The 16123-nt window shown below is 33.4% G+C and overlaps 1 protein-coding gene across 2 annotated transcripts in view; it reads left to right on the plus strand.

Moving 5' to 3' along the window:
• Positions 1–16123, plus strand: part of GBE1 (1,4-alpha-glucan branching enzyme 1) — a 262803-nt gene that overhangs the window by 36711 nt on the left and 209969 nt on the right. For both annotated transcript variants that reach the window (XM_026488982.4, XM_057306804.1), the window contains exon 2: positions 10746–10915. In XM_026488982.4, the coding sequence (XP_026344767.1) occupies positions 10746–10915 (170 nt within the window). The remainder of the gene's footprint in view (positions 1–10745; positions 10916–16123) is intronic.

Consider the following 16123-nt stretch of genomic DNA (forward strand, 5'->3'; position numbering starts at 1 on the left):
ATTTGTGTATGTGCATGTATGATTTATATATATGATATCATTATATATAACATATATCATTATATATAAAACATGTATGCATAATATATATGTGTATATATAAGCATATATGATACACACAAAATATTTATATAAACATATACAAATAGATGGGTAGAAAGAAACTTGGATTTTTTTTTTTAACTTAAAAGAAATCTTGCCAATATGTTGGAAGTCACAGTGAAAGCTCTTTGATCTTCTGGTTTTGTAGTTGAGAGAATTTTGAAACCTTTGTCTCCCTCAGTAAAGGCAAAGAACTGTCAGGGTATTTGATAGACCTTTGAAATTTCATGGCTATTTAGTCCAAAAGATGTGGATTTTTTTGTTGGAGATATATATATCTCCTTAGATACTTTGATATATATTAGGATAGTGTGTCCTATGCCATTGTCAAAGTGAAAATTGATTCATTTATCATGTTTCTAATATTAAAAACATTCACAAGGATAAAGTTCATGGCTAGCTGGCTATATTTAATAAATTAAAGAGTGTGATTGGGTTTGTTGATTTGCGGAGTGCCCATATTTAAGCTTTCTGATCTTTGGCAATTTTTTAGGTAAAAAAAAAAAATAGTGCTTGTTAGTTTTTATCTTATAATTGGTATAATAACCATCCAATTTGAAACATATATCAGAGGTATAAATAGTATATGCATATTTTGTTTCAGTAAATTAATTCAGATTCATTGTGACAGATACATCCATTCCCCAAATAAAATTTTCTGGGCAATTAGAATGTAGCACCAGGGGCGCCTGGGTGGCACAGTGGTTAAGCGTCTGCCTTCGGCTCAGGGCGTGATCCTGGCGTTATGGGATTGAGCCCCACATCAGGCTCTTCCGCTATGAGCCTGCTTCTTCCTCTCCCACTCCCCCTGCTTGTGTTCCCTCTCTCGCTGGCTGTCTCTATCTCTGTCGAATAAATAAATAAAATCTTAAAAAAAAAAAAAAAAGAATGTAGCACCAATGTAATTTCTGCTCTTAGGCTTTAAAAGATAAAATTAAAAAAATGCTTTGTGAATTTATGTAGTCAGTGTAAATATGACAAGTTTTTTTTTTTCAAGAGAGTTTTCTGATGATTTTATTTTTTGATCATTTCTATCACTCTTACTTGTAACAAAAGGGTTTTTTTTCCTTAGAAGTTTAGCTTATTAAAATTATTTAGCAAATATTAAGTAACAAAGAATTTAAATTTAGTAAGAAGTCCCAATCAGCTGGGAAACTGTAAACTGCAGTTGGGTAGTATTATGGTTAATGGCTAAGGTCAGATACTCTGGAAACAAAATCTTGGGTTGACATTCCGGCTTCACCTACTTAATAGTTTTGTGATGTTGGCAAAATTATTTAACCTCTTGTTTCTTCATCTGCATCATGAGAATGACAATAATACTCTTCACACTGGGTTATTGTGAGGGTTTAAATAAGTTACTACATAACAGTGCCTAGAATGTAGTAAATACTCCATGAGTTTAGTCATTATCATTCACGATTTGTGATATTTACAATTTATTATAATTTTTTTGTTGATCAACTGTTTTTCTTGTTTTATTTGCTGTGTATTTTACATTTCATAGATGACTTATATGCTGCATTTTATTTTAAGAAAAATACATATTTAAAATTATATCACCTGTGTATGGTAAAATGTACCCTTTTTTTGGTATATGTGGGAGATGTCCAAAATAACCTTTGTATTGGAGTACATTTTTTTTTTTCCTTTCTTGGTTTTGAAATTAGGACCCAATTTTGAATTAGAGATTAGAGTATGGGTTACAGGTTCTTAGACCTGGATGGGACTTTTCGGTTTAGCGTCTTCAGTTTTACCTGAGGAAGCTAAAGCTTTGGGTGGTTATCTTCCTGAAGTTCACATGGCTAATGCCCTAGACTCAGTCTAGAACTTGTGTCTTTTGACTTCTTAACCTCCCTCTCTGTTTTGGTGAGTAAAGAATTTTTGGCAGTGTTTGAGTAACAGTGACATTCTTATCATATTAAGAGATGAAAAGACATGACCATCATTGATTTTCCTCTATTGATATAGTGAGTCACATTAAGAAGAAGATTCTGGTGGTGATTTGGAAGATTGGAATTGCTTCCCGGCGGATTAGTTGGCCATATGTTGTCAGTAGCATTGCTTACTGTGTAGATTGTGGTCTCCACCATCACCTAAAGCCCCTCTCTAACCCGAACCTGTGCTCTTTGCCATGTAATTTTTCCAAAAAGAGAAACCTGACCATAGAACAGAGTGTTATTTGAGCCAAGAGCTGTTGAAACATTAAGTTAGATTTCTTCCTAGAAATCAGTAGACTAAGACTGTGTTAGCTCATGTTTCATATTACACGAGAGAAAATAAACTGAAAGGTCAGTTGAACAGTTACAGCATTGCCCTTTTCCAAGGTAATCAGCAGAGCATGTAGCAAAGACGTGAACAGGAGCGTGACTGGAAAGAGAGTGGCTGATAAAGAGGCTGGCTGCTCAGAGTGCTTGGGACAATACTTGACACTTCCAGGCCTGACCAGATGGGCCGTCTCACAGGGCTTACCTTCAGTAATTCTGATTTATTACATTCACATGATTTTTTTCTAGTTAGGCAGTCAGGTTTTCACATTGCCAGAAGACCCCAGAAATTTTAATATTGACCATTAATCATACCTTGGTAAAATGCAAGGGCAATATATTATTAATTTGTTTGCAACCAAGAGACAAGGCATAGTGATTAAAATTAATTTCTAGCTACAATTTGTTAATTTATTCTAATTAATTAATCTGTTAAGAAGTGAAAATATGTTTACATTAATGGCTATATTGTAGGTTCTTTAAGTTGTGTCATTAAATATCATTTCCATTATCCTAAATGTAGGATTCTAGAGATAAGTACTTTATTACTAAAGTAAATAGGGAGTTGTATAAGGCTAAGTAATACCACGAAGCAGAGGTTTTCTAGTTTTTCATTAATTGGACGAGAACATTTCATGTTTTTGGTTTTGTAGGATTTAGAACTGGGAGGATCTCAGCAATAACTTGCCCCAACCCCTTCACCTCTATGGCCCAGAACCAGAATAAGAAAGAACATTTAATAAATAACAACCCCTATTTACTTTCAGGACACTATTTTAAATAGTAGAAACAAACTTTTAAAAGTTAATTTTTAACAGTTTCAAAATGAACTCATTCTCCCCCTCCCTAAAAAAGAAAGATTTAATGATTTCTTTTTTTTTTCTTTAAAGATTTTATTTTTGTTTATTTGATGGAGAGAGAGACAGCTAGCCAGAGAGGGAACACAAGCAGGGGGAGTGGGAGAGGAGGAAGCAGGCTCCCAGTGGAGGAGCCTGGTGCGGGGCTCGATCCCAGGACTCCGGGATCACACCCTGAGCGGAAGGCAGACGCTTAACGACTGAGCCACCAGGCACCCCTAATGATTTCTATGTAATCATAATTTCTATATCTATTCTATTAATTTGAAACTCAAAGTAGTCAAATTACACTTAACTTTAGGTCAAGTAAGAGCAAAACTTATTTAAATAGCTTTTATTCTATACATTAGAAAATAAGAGATCAACTATTTGTTCTTACATGTGATCTGAGGATGTATTTATCGGATTGGCTCTGCATTTGATTGTGTTTTAAATATGGTACAAAATGAATAAGGTTTTTTTAAATGATTAAAATTAATAATGCACTTAATGCTTGCTTATAATTGAATTAATATTTAGATTTTAGTATTGCACTATAATTAGCATGATAGAACTATTTCATTTTTTTCAAAGTTTAATTGATTTCTTTTTCTAATTAGAAATCCCTTAATTTCTTTTTTTCTTAAAATATATGAGATATGCCATAAAATAATTTATTTTTAATAAATTTATAAGTAAATTATTTATGCAGTTGATCCTTAAACAATGCAGAGGTTAGACGCATCAACCCCCTTCACACTTGAAACTCAGTATATAACTTTTGACTCCCCAAAATGTAACTACTAATAGCCTACTGTTGACTGAAAGCCTTACCAATAATATAAACAGTCTATTAACATGTATCTTGCATATTGTATATATTATGTATTGTATTCTTACAATAAAGTAAGCTAGTGAAATAAACATTATTAAGAAAATCATAAAGAAATGAAAATACATTTACAGTACTATACTGTATTTATAAAAAAAAAATCAGCATAATTGGACCTGCACAGTTCAAACCCATGTTCAAAGGTGGACTGTATGTAAGTACAACCCTGACATCAATAGTATTATCTTTCTGCTTTATTAATGGGCAAGCTGAAACTCTAGGATCATTAAGTAAAAAACCTGACAGTTTGCTAATGTGCATAGCAATTTGAACCCAATCTTTTATTTCTAAAGTCTGTTCTTTCTGGTATGCCATCATGCCTGGGCACATAGTAGGTGGTCCATACCATTCAGTCTTAGGCTAATTCCATATGTGAAATAATTATTTTAATTAACATCGAGTCCCAATTCTCATGAACACATAGGCATTGGTAAGGATTAGGATAGTGAGACAAACTACTTGAATAAGAACCACATACCTGCACGATGCTGTGTTTGAATAGAAGTGAGATGATGGGAGTTAATTGCCTTCCACTCACTTTTGAGCAGTTCTAAAGCACAGAATGGTTTGCATTCATCTTAAATAGCACTGACTGCTGAGGAGGATGTGTTTTGGCTCCTGGCAGCAGTCGGTGTCTTTATTGGGTCATCACATCCCCCGGTTTGCTATTCACTTTTGTGGTTCCATATGTTTGATCTTGATACAGCACCAAGTTGATGAATTGGCTTCTTATGTGAGATCGTGTATTTCCTTCCAAAGCTGGTTGGTCACACAGGACCTTCAGGAGACAGGGGGAAGAATTTCTGTGAGGCCTCCTTCCGATTTTCTATATCTCATTGGTCAGAATTTGTCCCGTGGAGTCTTTATTCCTCCACACGTCCCTGTTGTAGAATCTGACCTCCACTGTTAGTGGCTTGCAAGCCACAACCTCTGGAAGTCCAGTCAAAGGAGTGCACGAAGCCTGGAGCGCCAGAGGGACTGAGTGAATCAGCGAGTGGAGTGCAGTTACAATGCATTGTAACTCTTACAGTTTAAGAGGCTCTTGATTTTTTTATTTTGATCTCAAATGCAGCAATCATTTTTATTACTTTTATTGGCCTCGTGGTGTTCATTCATTTCATGCAAAGGCATCATGCTAAGCGTTTGTAGGTATATTATCTCATTTGATGATCGAAGAAACCTTACGAAGTAGGTTCTGTTATTATTCTTAGATTAGGAAATTTGGTCTTAGTTATAGCTGGTAAGAGGTAGGATTGGGATCCAAATCTCTGCATAATAATTCTAATTTTAAACCTCAGTCTGACCATTGTATCACCATTGCTCAGCCACAACCTGAATGTAGTAAGTGCTCACTAAAAATTTTTCATTGAGTAATTACTACGTGCTAGTACTTTAGGTGTTTGGTTACCACAGGATGCAAAACAGATAATTTTCCCTGTCTTTGTGGAATTTATACTTTAGCTACTTCTGTTTTCTGGTTAAAAGCCTTTACCAATGCCTTATATAATGCTTTCCCACTTCACTTTTTGCTTTACTAACTTCCACACATTATGAACTATGTCTTGGAGTCACTTAGTAATATCTTTTGTCTCTGTTTGCAGTGACTAGCATAGCACTAGATACATAGTAGATGTTCAGTAATACATATGGAATAAATGGGTGGATTTTACCTTGTTCATCACCTTTACTTAAATTGGTCCCATCTCTGGTGTTTCCTGGTAGATGAAGTTGAGTAGACACTAAATTGGATAGAGATTAGAAAGGTGACTGAGATTTTAAATGGAAGCTTGGAAATTAGATTTCCAGATTTCATTAACCTATGGATTCTGCCTAACAAAATTCATCCTTCAAATTGTTCCCTTTAAAACCTGTCTTTGATCATATCAGTTATCTCCTTTTTAAAGTCTTTAGGGTTTTTTTATTTTATTTTATTTTATTTATTTATTTATTTTATTTTATTTTATTTTATTTTATTTTATTTTATTTTATTTTATTTTATTTTATTGTCGAGCTAAAAGTTGTCTTTTCCATCCTGATTGGCTTCTAGATCCCTACCCATTCTCTTACTCTAGTTGTCATGTCAACAAGAACCTCCTGGTTTTTACATATGTATTGTCCTTCTCTGTCTTTTCTCTAGCTTTCAAAATATACACTTATCCTTCAAGATACAGCATAAATGCCCACTACTCCCTAAAGCCTTCTCTAACCTCCCCTTCTTCCTTGCTTACTCCTCAGTGAATGTTTGCTTATCCCAGCCTTCTCCTGTCATGAGTTGAACGCTCTTCCATTGGGCTAAGGAACTTCTAAAGCAAAGGATTTTATTTTATGTAACTGAATTATTAGCACACAATAAATATTTTTTTGTAATAAAATATGTTGCAGTTTTTGTTGTTGTAGAATACTTATCCCTAATTAAGAGATGTAAACTGTTCACTTTAAAGTCTCAAATGCCTAAATCTTCACTTGACATTTTAATATATGGATAATTGTGCATATTCTGGATAGTCTTCATTTGAGAAGAAAGTTTCTTTGAGAAACCTTGAAGTCTTTTTAAAGGCTGATTTAAAAAGCTATTTTTTTCCTTCAAAAATCCAACTCCCCCCTCTTTTAACCTTATTTTCCCATATTTTAGCTATTAAAAATTCCTATTGAGCTTTTACTTCTGTGCTTTTTCTTGCCTCTGATACAAGTCTCCGTGAGGAAGCAAACGACAATATAAAATCTTGAAAATTAAGCTAGCAGGGAAGGAATTTCCCCCATGGGTTCCTTAGGTTTCAGGACCACTCGGAAACACTTGAGAAAGGATTCTATATCCTAGACATTTCTAGATAAGGTATGATTCATCTCCCTTGACTTATCTCCTATGTTCAGAATTCTGCCTGGAATTAGAAATTCAGTACTGATCTAGGATGAATTAACTTCCAGGAGAGCAAAGATTTCAGTTTGTTTCTTTTTCGTTTTTTTTTCTTTTCTATATTTATCTCCTGTTACCTCTGTAAAATAACTATCCCCCCCGCCCCGGTCAATCCAATCTATTTAATTTTTTTCCAAACTTTCCATAACCCATGCATTCAAGTCAATATGGCGTACTTAGTATGTGCTATGTGTTACTATGCCTTTATTTGTAATTTCCACAGCAGGAAAAAAATGGTAAAGAATTTTGGAATTTGAGGGGGAAGAACCCTTAATGTTTGCTAATAATTAATATATATATCAAAATCTAAATAAGTGCTATAAATAAAGATAAATTAAAAAGTGTTCTACAGCATTGCCCCTCACTGAAGTGGAGAAAAGTTGCAGCCAACAATTACTGAGCACTTGCTGGCTACTGTGGGGTTGGCTCCCAGTGTGATTTCATTGATTCCTTGGAACCTATGATGTTTCTCCCATTTGACAGTGGAAGAAATTAAGGAAAAGGGAGGTTAAGTGACTTTGTATAGTATGTAACAGAGTTAGAAGGTAACCTGTACTTTATTTCTAAAGACTAAGCTGATTCTCCTAATTAAAAGATTAATAGCTTTATGAATTAAACTTTAAGGACTTTCTTTAAAAAGAAAATGTGACATTTAATTTGAGATTTTTGTCTCTTGATTCACTTAAAGTATCCCTTTTATGATGAACAATGCTTCATCTCTATTGCTCCTTACCTTCTTGACCTTGGACAACCTAACATATTTATCTGTGCCTCTGTTTCTTCCTTTGTAAAAAGGATTAAAAACATCAATGTAGAGATCAAATCTGATGGTATTTATAGCATTTTATATCTGTACAAAATGCTAGTTGCTCTACTAACTTCATTTTATGTTCTTTGGTTACTAAGAATTTGACCTAGTTTTTAAATATCCTATAAATTCATAGCAAAATATTAAGAGAGATGACTGTAGTAGGAGAGGGCACAGGCATGATGAGCGTGCTGTATCCTCAGGCATTTTCTTTTTTGAGCCACAGTGATTTCAAAGTGGAATGTGTATTTCTGTATCAGAAGCTATAGGGCTGACCTTGAGGGAAGTCAAGATATTTAGTTAAAGTGATATAATGCTATAATCCTGTTTCTGTTGAAATTTTAGTAAATGGAACGTTTGTACATATTTTATGAAAGTTCTTATGAATGATTTTTTTAAACTTAAACTTAAATCTAAAGTGTGTTTTTAAGACATCAGGCTCACGTTAACAATAAAATTATTACCGCATTTGGTTTAACCTCCCAGAGCTGTATCTTTTTTTAATCAGTAATTTTCCTTATATTATGTATATATGTGTTTGTATTCTTTTCACCCTAAATCCAAATTAATTTTGTTGATTGTTCCTTACTGTTTGATCATTTTATGGAATGTTGTACTATGTTGTTTAATATGGGTTAGAGTTTTCATACACCCAAGAATTACAGCTGAGTGATATTTGTAGGAAGTAAAAACAAAACAAGAAAACAAAAAACACATTTTCTCATAGGACTTTGAAAATATGAGTCGGTTTGCATACTAGTATCTCATTATATATGTAGACCTTTTTTTTTGGTCCAGGTCAGTATTTTAAGGATTTTTGAAACATTGCCAATATTTAAATTAGGGAGAGTTCATAGAAAAATCTTGGATTTTTTTTGTGTATGCTCTTTGTTAATATGCAGATTTAATTCTTTTTTTTAAGATTTTATTTATTTGAGAGAGAGAGTGAGCATGAGCTGGGGGGCAGGGCAGAGGGAGAGGAAGAAAAAGCGGACTCCCCACTGAGCATGGTGCCCCACACGGGGCTAGATGCCAGGACCCAGAGATCATGATCTGAGCCAAGCGTTTAACCGACTCAGCCACCCAGGTGCCCCAAATATGCAGATTTAATTCTGAGAGAAAACTTTCCAGCTTTATATTTTTTATATCCGTTTTATTTGGTTTTGTTCTTCAGAGTCAGCAGCTATCCTTATTTTAGATCATTTTTTTATAATTTTTTTTATTATATTATGTTAGTCACCATACAGTATATCCCTAGTTTTTGATGTAAAGTCCCATTATTCATTACTTGCGTATAACACCCAGTGCACCATGCAATACGTGCCCTCCTTAATACCCATCACCAGCCTATCCCATTCCCCCACCCCTCTCCCCTCTGAAGCCCTCAGTTTGTTTTAGATCATTTTTGTCCATTTTGCGTATCTCTTAGCTTCTTTAATATACTCCATTTCTTTGTCTTTTTCTTCTCTAATTATATAAATTTCCAATTATTTATTCATTTAATAATTTGCTATTTTTACCATATGTGCATTTTATTTCTTGCCAATTCTAATTTATTATTTTTCAGTGATATATTTTGTTCCACCTTTTGTTTCCTTAGGTCTAGGAGTCTCATTTTACCTCTCATTCTATTGTTTTCTCATATAATCCCTCATCTCTTATTTTTATTGAGTTCATTTTTTTAAAGATTTTATTTATTTTTTAGAGAAAGAGAGAGAGAGTGTGCATGGGTACGCATGAGAAGGGGGAAGGGCCAGCAGGAGAGGGAGAAGCAGACTCCCCACTGAGCAGGGAGCCTGACCCAGGGCTTGATCCCAGGACCCTGGGGTCATGACCTGAGCCAAAGGCAGATGCTTAACTGACTGAGCCACCCAGCACCCCTATTGTGTTCATTTTTAATTAAGTCGAAATATAGTGTGAAATAGTCCCTGTATATCCCCTACTTGGATTCATGTCATCTTTCTGGGACTTTTATTGCTCACCCCTTAGGGTATGGGGAAGTGCAAGGAAGTTTTAGCATTGCTCAGTTCATTGTTCTGGAACCTTCACTTCTGACAGAAAGCACCTACCACCTGCCTCACTTCAGTTTTACCTGTTTTGTCCTAGCTTCTCTCTAGACCTGTTGCTGTTAGTGATAATAATAGCATTTTTTTGGTGTAGCTGTATGGACTCCGGATCTGGTAGAGGGTCAGGAACAGCCATGTGCTACTCTTGTCCTCCTTGGGAGGGAATCTTTGGTTTCTTCTCGTGGCCTCTAGCTTTTATAGTTTGACATGATGTAGTATGTTCTTTCCATGCTTAGTTGCTATAGGGCAGAACTAGGCAAACCACAGCCCATAGGCCAAATTTGGCCAATAACAGTTTCATAAATAACGTGTTATTGGCATCAGCCATACCCATTCATTTAAGTGTTGTCTGCCGCAGTTTTCATGCTTCAGAGAGATAGTTGAGTAGTTGTGAAATGGACCAATTCACTATCTACCCTTTAACAGGGAAAGTGTGCCAAACCCTGTTGTAGGGCAGTTTTATTTATCTTGCTGGCTTCTGACTATTTTTCTTTTATTTTCTTAGGGGTTAGAAGAAAGACATATAGGGATGCTCCTTCACCATACTATTTTGACATAGAAGTTGCTATAATGCTGATTTTTAAAATTTCATGGAATATAGAACAATCGTATTTTCTCTCTTAAACCAAAATGCATGAAATTACCAAAAAATTTTAGATTGGTTCAGTTTGAGATAAGAATGATTTTATCCTGTGAGGTAACTGCTACCTTATATGTGAAATTATTCACATTATTCCTCTTTATTATCTTTTTTCTTTTCCTTTTCTGAATAAGAGTAAACAAAGCATTGACTTAATTACGGTAGCTCTCTTGGAAGACAGTTTTATTTTCTAACTTCCTTCTTTTGTACTTTTTCAAAGGTATAAGCGGTTTAACGAGACTTTGAACAACATCGGAGAGAACGAAGGTGGTATTGATAAATTTTCCAGAGGTTATGAATCATTTGGTGTGCACAGATGTGCCGATGGTGGTTTATACTGCAAAGAATGGGCTCCAGGAGCAGAAGGAGTTTTTCTTACTGGAGACTTCAGTAAGTATTTGAAAGATTTGAAGTTAGTTGTACTGTTTCATTTATTTACTTAAAACATAGACTTGTTATACTTCATATATTTATATGAAAATTAATGATTACAAATATCCGACTTTTGAAATAGAGCTATAGGATTTGTTGTCTTTACCTTCACGTGTACCGGTGTTCCTGAAAAACTTGTATGTTCTGTAAAATCATGTCCCAGAAGTAACAGAGGTTATGAGAAAAATAGTGCTAGGCAGACTGCTCCAAATTTATTCAACTTTGTTAGCAAGCCCTGACAAAATCAATAGCAATATGGGTAAAAATATTGTTGTAAGTTAAATCTCCACTAGCATTTGCACCTGGTTAGCTGGAATAGTAGTTCTTGGATCCTCTGGAGCCTAATATCCTTTCTTGAGACCTCAGTAAAAGTAGACATCTAATCTAGAGGATAAACTTCTTCATGACTCAATTCTTTTGTTTTCCTTTTCCTTTTTTATATAATACAATCTCAATTTTTTTTTAAACAAATATTCTCTTAGCCTTGTTACTTGCACTGTTAATTTCATTAGGCTGTTAACCCTGTGGAAAGCTTCAGTGGTCTAGACGTCAGGCTTCCAGCTTACACTCTAGTAGGAGGAAGGACCTATATATAAATAACTATAATACAGTTTGCTCAGTTGTATTCTAGTGGTATAAATAAATTACTGTAATAGCGACAGGGAAGAAAGCTCAGTTTTGGAAGTAGAAAAATGAAAACTAGGTCTTGGCAGAATGTTCGTAATACAAGGAAATATCAGAATGATAATCATCCTTTAGTGCTGTGAGAGTACTGTAGTATTTAAAATTTTGCTTTATCAGATTCAAAAGTCCACATGGTATATGTTTTCATTTATATGATATTCTAGAATGGGCAAAGCTATAGGGACAGAAGGCAGAGTTGTCAGGGTTTGGAGGTAGGAGTTGTGCGTTGATTACAGAGGAACATGAAGGAACTTCTTGGGGTGATGAAGATATTTTATGTCCTAACTGTGCTGGTTGTTACATGACTGCATATATTTGTCAAAATTTATAGACCTATCCTCGTAAAAGACTACATTTTATTGCATGTAAATTATACCTTAAAGAAGTTGACTTTTAAATAAAAGTTTTGATTTTATACATGTTGTCTAAAGCAGTACTAATAGAAATATAATGTAGGCCACTTACATAATTCAGAACTTTTAGTAGCTATATTAAAGTAAAAGGAAGACAGGTGAATGAGTTTTAATAATGAAAAATTTTATTTAACCCAATATATCAAAATATTTTAATGTTAATATAATCAATATAAAATTCACTGAGCTATTTTTGTTCTTTTGTATTCTTTTAACTCTGATATTTTTTCATTGAAAATACTTGATCTATATTTAGATTTAATAAAATTTTCAGTTTAAGAATACAAACCCAAGTTTTTTCAAACATAATTAAAAGTTTAGTAACTGAGTCGAATAGTAGTTTTAAAATTTAAATTTAATAAAGTAATTAAAATTAAATTTAAAATTCCGTTTCTCATTTGCACTAACCTTATTTCAAGTGCTCAATGGCCACATATGTCTATTGGCTCCTTTATTGGAAAACATAGGTCTAAGGACTTGCAGTCCTCCAAATTAGATGAGGCCTGTTTCTTGAGAGTTATTGAAAACTTTAATAAGTTTTGAGAAAGACCATGTGATCTGCTGACTTAGATTAGTTTTGTTTGCCTGATGATAATTATGAAATTATATAAAATTATGGGGATAAGAGACTTCTTACTTAAATTATTGTTAAAATAATCATTAATAATTTTTTCTTATACACAAACATTAATATTTCCCCATATTCTCTATACAACTGCCTTGGTTAGTAGTTTTTTGTTAAAGCCATTAGACATCCACCTATCGTTAAGGCACTTTTTGGCATTCTGTTTTATTACTTCTTTTTTACGGCCATTTATAAGATTGAGAAGTATTGATTGAAAATGTATAAGTTAATTTTTACCTAGGGATACCAAAACTACTGTAAGAACCTCCATTAAAATTTGGTACTTGCATTAGGTACCCCCTCCAACATATTTACGATTAAACCCACTAAGTAGGTTTTAGAAATATAAAAATATGGGAAAGGAACTCTATGAAAATTAGATTTGGGAACTGTCATAAGGACTAATGCTGATTTATTAGAAATTGTGCCTCATAAATATAGTTGGGCCATATGTGCATTGGAGAACTGCATTTTAAAATTTTATTTATGATTTAATGCTTACATATTGAAAGTATGGTAATTAAAAGATTTTTTGTAAACAGAAAACTAAAAATTATCTACCTCCTGTTTTGATGTAAAAATGCCCTCTGTTAACGTCTTGTTTTTTTTCCAATTCAAGTTGATTTTTAAAAATGCCACCGTTTGTGAAGGTGTATAACATAATTTAAAATCTATCCATACATTTGGGATAGCATTTGGTGAATTATTTTCATCAGATTTAATCAGTGAGCCCTTATTTTTACTGGAGAGATGGGAAAAACTGAGATAAATGAAATTATGATAGAAAATAGTTAGAAACAGGCAGTATTCTGGGAAAATTTAAATGACTAATCTATTTTTTCTTTCTTTCTTTCTTTCTTTCTTTCTTTCTTTCTTTCTTTCTTTCTTTCTTTCTTTCAGATTTTATTTATTTATTTCAGAGAGAGAGAGATGGAGCACAAGCATGAGTGGGGGAGGGCAGAGGGAGAAGCAGGCTCCCTGCTTAGCAGAGAGCCCCATGCTGGGCTCCATCCCTGGATCAAGGCCTGAGTCCAAGCAGACACTTAACTGACTGAGCCACTCAGGCACCCCACTAATCTATTTTCTTATCTAGATGAAAAAATAGCTTTTCTGCCCAAAGTTACAGGGTTTCGGGGTCTCTGTATACATGAGATCTCAACTTTTTCTCACTAAGGAGCTTTCACTTAAAAAAGTTTGAAAATTGAGAGTAGAACCAAACTTTTGGGTTAATAATGCATTTAAAAGAATATGTCTTTGGAAAGAAATGTACCTGTGAGTAGTGAGCATTAATTTGATATGACTCTGTAGAGCACAGAATTTTGATGATGATGACAACATAGCTGAAAATATACCCTTAAATAACTGAACTAACCATGCCTTTAACACAAGGAATTCTATATTTTGTTTTTCCCTACTTAGATTTTCTTTCCTCTTTTTTCTTTTTCAAGTGGAGTTGAGCAAGAAGAAAGTCATTTTTCTTTGTTGAACTTTTTCTCAGGATCAAAAATAGGTCAGATAATTTTATTGTTAAAGTCTTATAGTGTATAAATTTGTACTAAACCAAAAGGAAAAGAAAATGGATATTAATTAGCTAAATAATTATAGTATCTTTTTTCATTATAAAATGCATATGTTCTTGGTAGTTTTGCTGATCATATTAAAATGTTTTAAAAAACGTTTAAAAACATTTAAAAAACATTTAACTGTGTTCATGACTGTACTCATATTTATCAGCTGATAGGATGACACAGCAATAAACTTAAAAGGTTTTGTAGAATTAACCTCCAACTATAGCATTGATCAGTTTTTAGAATTCTATTCTTCTAACACAGTAAGCTTGACTTTCTATATATGTACTTGAAATACTACCTTAAATTAAAAAAAAAAACCACAATTGCTTCTTCACCTATTGGCAGAGATTTAAAAAGTAACATAATTTTATTTATGTTTTTATCATCGAAGTGTAATATAATTTAAAACATTGCTTTTGTACCTACCTCTTCTCTTAACCCCTGAAGATAATATAAAACTGATCTTCAGACACCAGCAACAAAAACTTTATTTCTGCTAATCGTTAAATTGACTGTTACTTATATTTACCTGAAAATGAAACTTTTCTTGCTTAGTTTTTACCTAAACGATTAGACATCTGTGCTATTTTTTCAGAAGAATTTAAAATTAAAGAATGTCTAGACTTTAATTATGTATTATGAAAAATGATACCTGTAATCTAAATACTTTAGCATACTGTGATATTTGTCTCCTCTTCTAATCACTTTAGAAATGGACTTCACTGTACATTCTTTCTCTGGGCTTATTCATAATACTGCTGGTAAATATTTGTTATTCTATTGTATTTTTTTGCCAACCGACTTGAAGATATTCTAGGTACAACTACTCAGAATAGTCAAATACAAATGATCTTTAAGAAAGAAATTGCCATGAATTGGTATGTTAAATAAAAAAAAAAAATGCTTGCTATCATAGTTGAGCTGTCGAAACACAGTTCTTCCCTTGGCTCAATGGGGATAAAGTGATGATATTTGTCACTTGCCTAAACTGGGTTGCTGTGCTGTAGATACTAACTAGATCGTAGATGTGAAAAGATTTTATACCTTATTCAGTGCTAAAGAAATGTAATTGACGAGACTGAAAAAATTCTCTAGTTTGTAATGGTCTTTTTTTCTTATTAAAGACATTACCATTAATTTTAAAAGGCAGTTGACTCTTGCATGAGTCCAACGGTTGTCCAAACCAAAGTGGATCTAGCTTTTGCCATCCACATTTTTAAAACTTGGAAAGCAACTTCACTTTACATATATTACACATATTTTTCTTTATTTGAGGGAAAATGAAACAATCATTTCTTTTCCTTTCAGTCATTTTTTAAAAACTAGCTTTTTAAGCAGCTAGCAGCTGCCGTAGCAACCCAGGAGGACAGTGGATGTATAATGACATTCATCAGGATTGGAATCTTACCACCCAAAAAGTATTTCTGGGCAAGCCAGAAACTACTTAAAGGTTTGAGATGGATTTCTAAAACTTTGAATCATCTTCAGTAGAGCAAAGATTCATTCTTTAGAAAATTAAATGTGATTTAAAATATACTTGGGGTTTTGGAACTAAACCATGTTTATTGCAGGTTGCTAAATAATTGAAGAAAACTGGGTGCTTTCCAGTAGCTAGATGATAATAAGTAGAAAAAAAGGCAGTAAACTACATATGTCAATATAAAATAATTGGGTTCTATTCGCTATAACTGAAAACATTTCATTTAAAATTACTAAGTCTGGGAGCTAGGCACTTTTCAAATAACCTAAATGTCTATCACTGATGGACTACAAAAAAAAAAAAAAAAGGAAAAAATAACACCCTGATTTTTAGGCCTATAGGAAAAAGGAACCACAGATATTTTTGCAGAGTAGGAAAGATATTAAGGAGAAT

Source organism: Ursus arctos, unplaced genomic scaffold (assembly GCF_023065955.2).
Source record: "Ursus arctos isolate Adak ecotype North America unplaced genomic scaffold, UrsArc2.0 scaffold_4, whole genome shotgun sequence".
NCBI lineage: Eukaryota > Metazoa > Chordata > Mammalia > Carnivora > Ursidae > Ursus > Ursus arctos.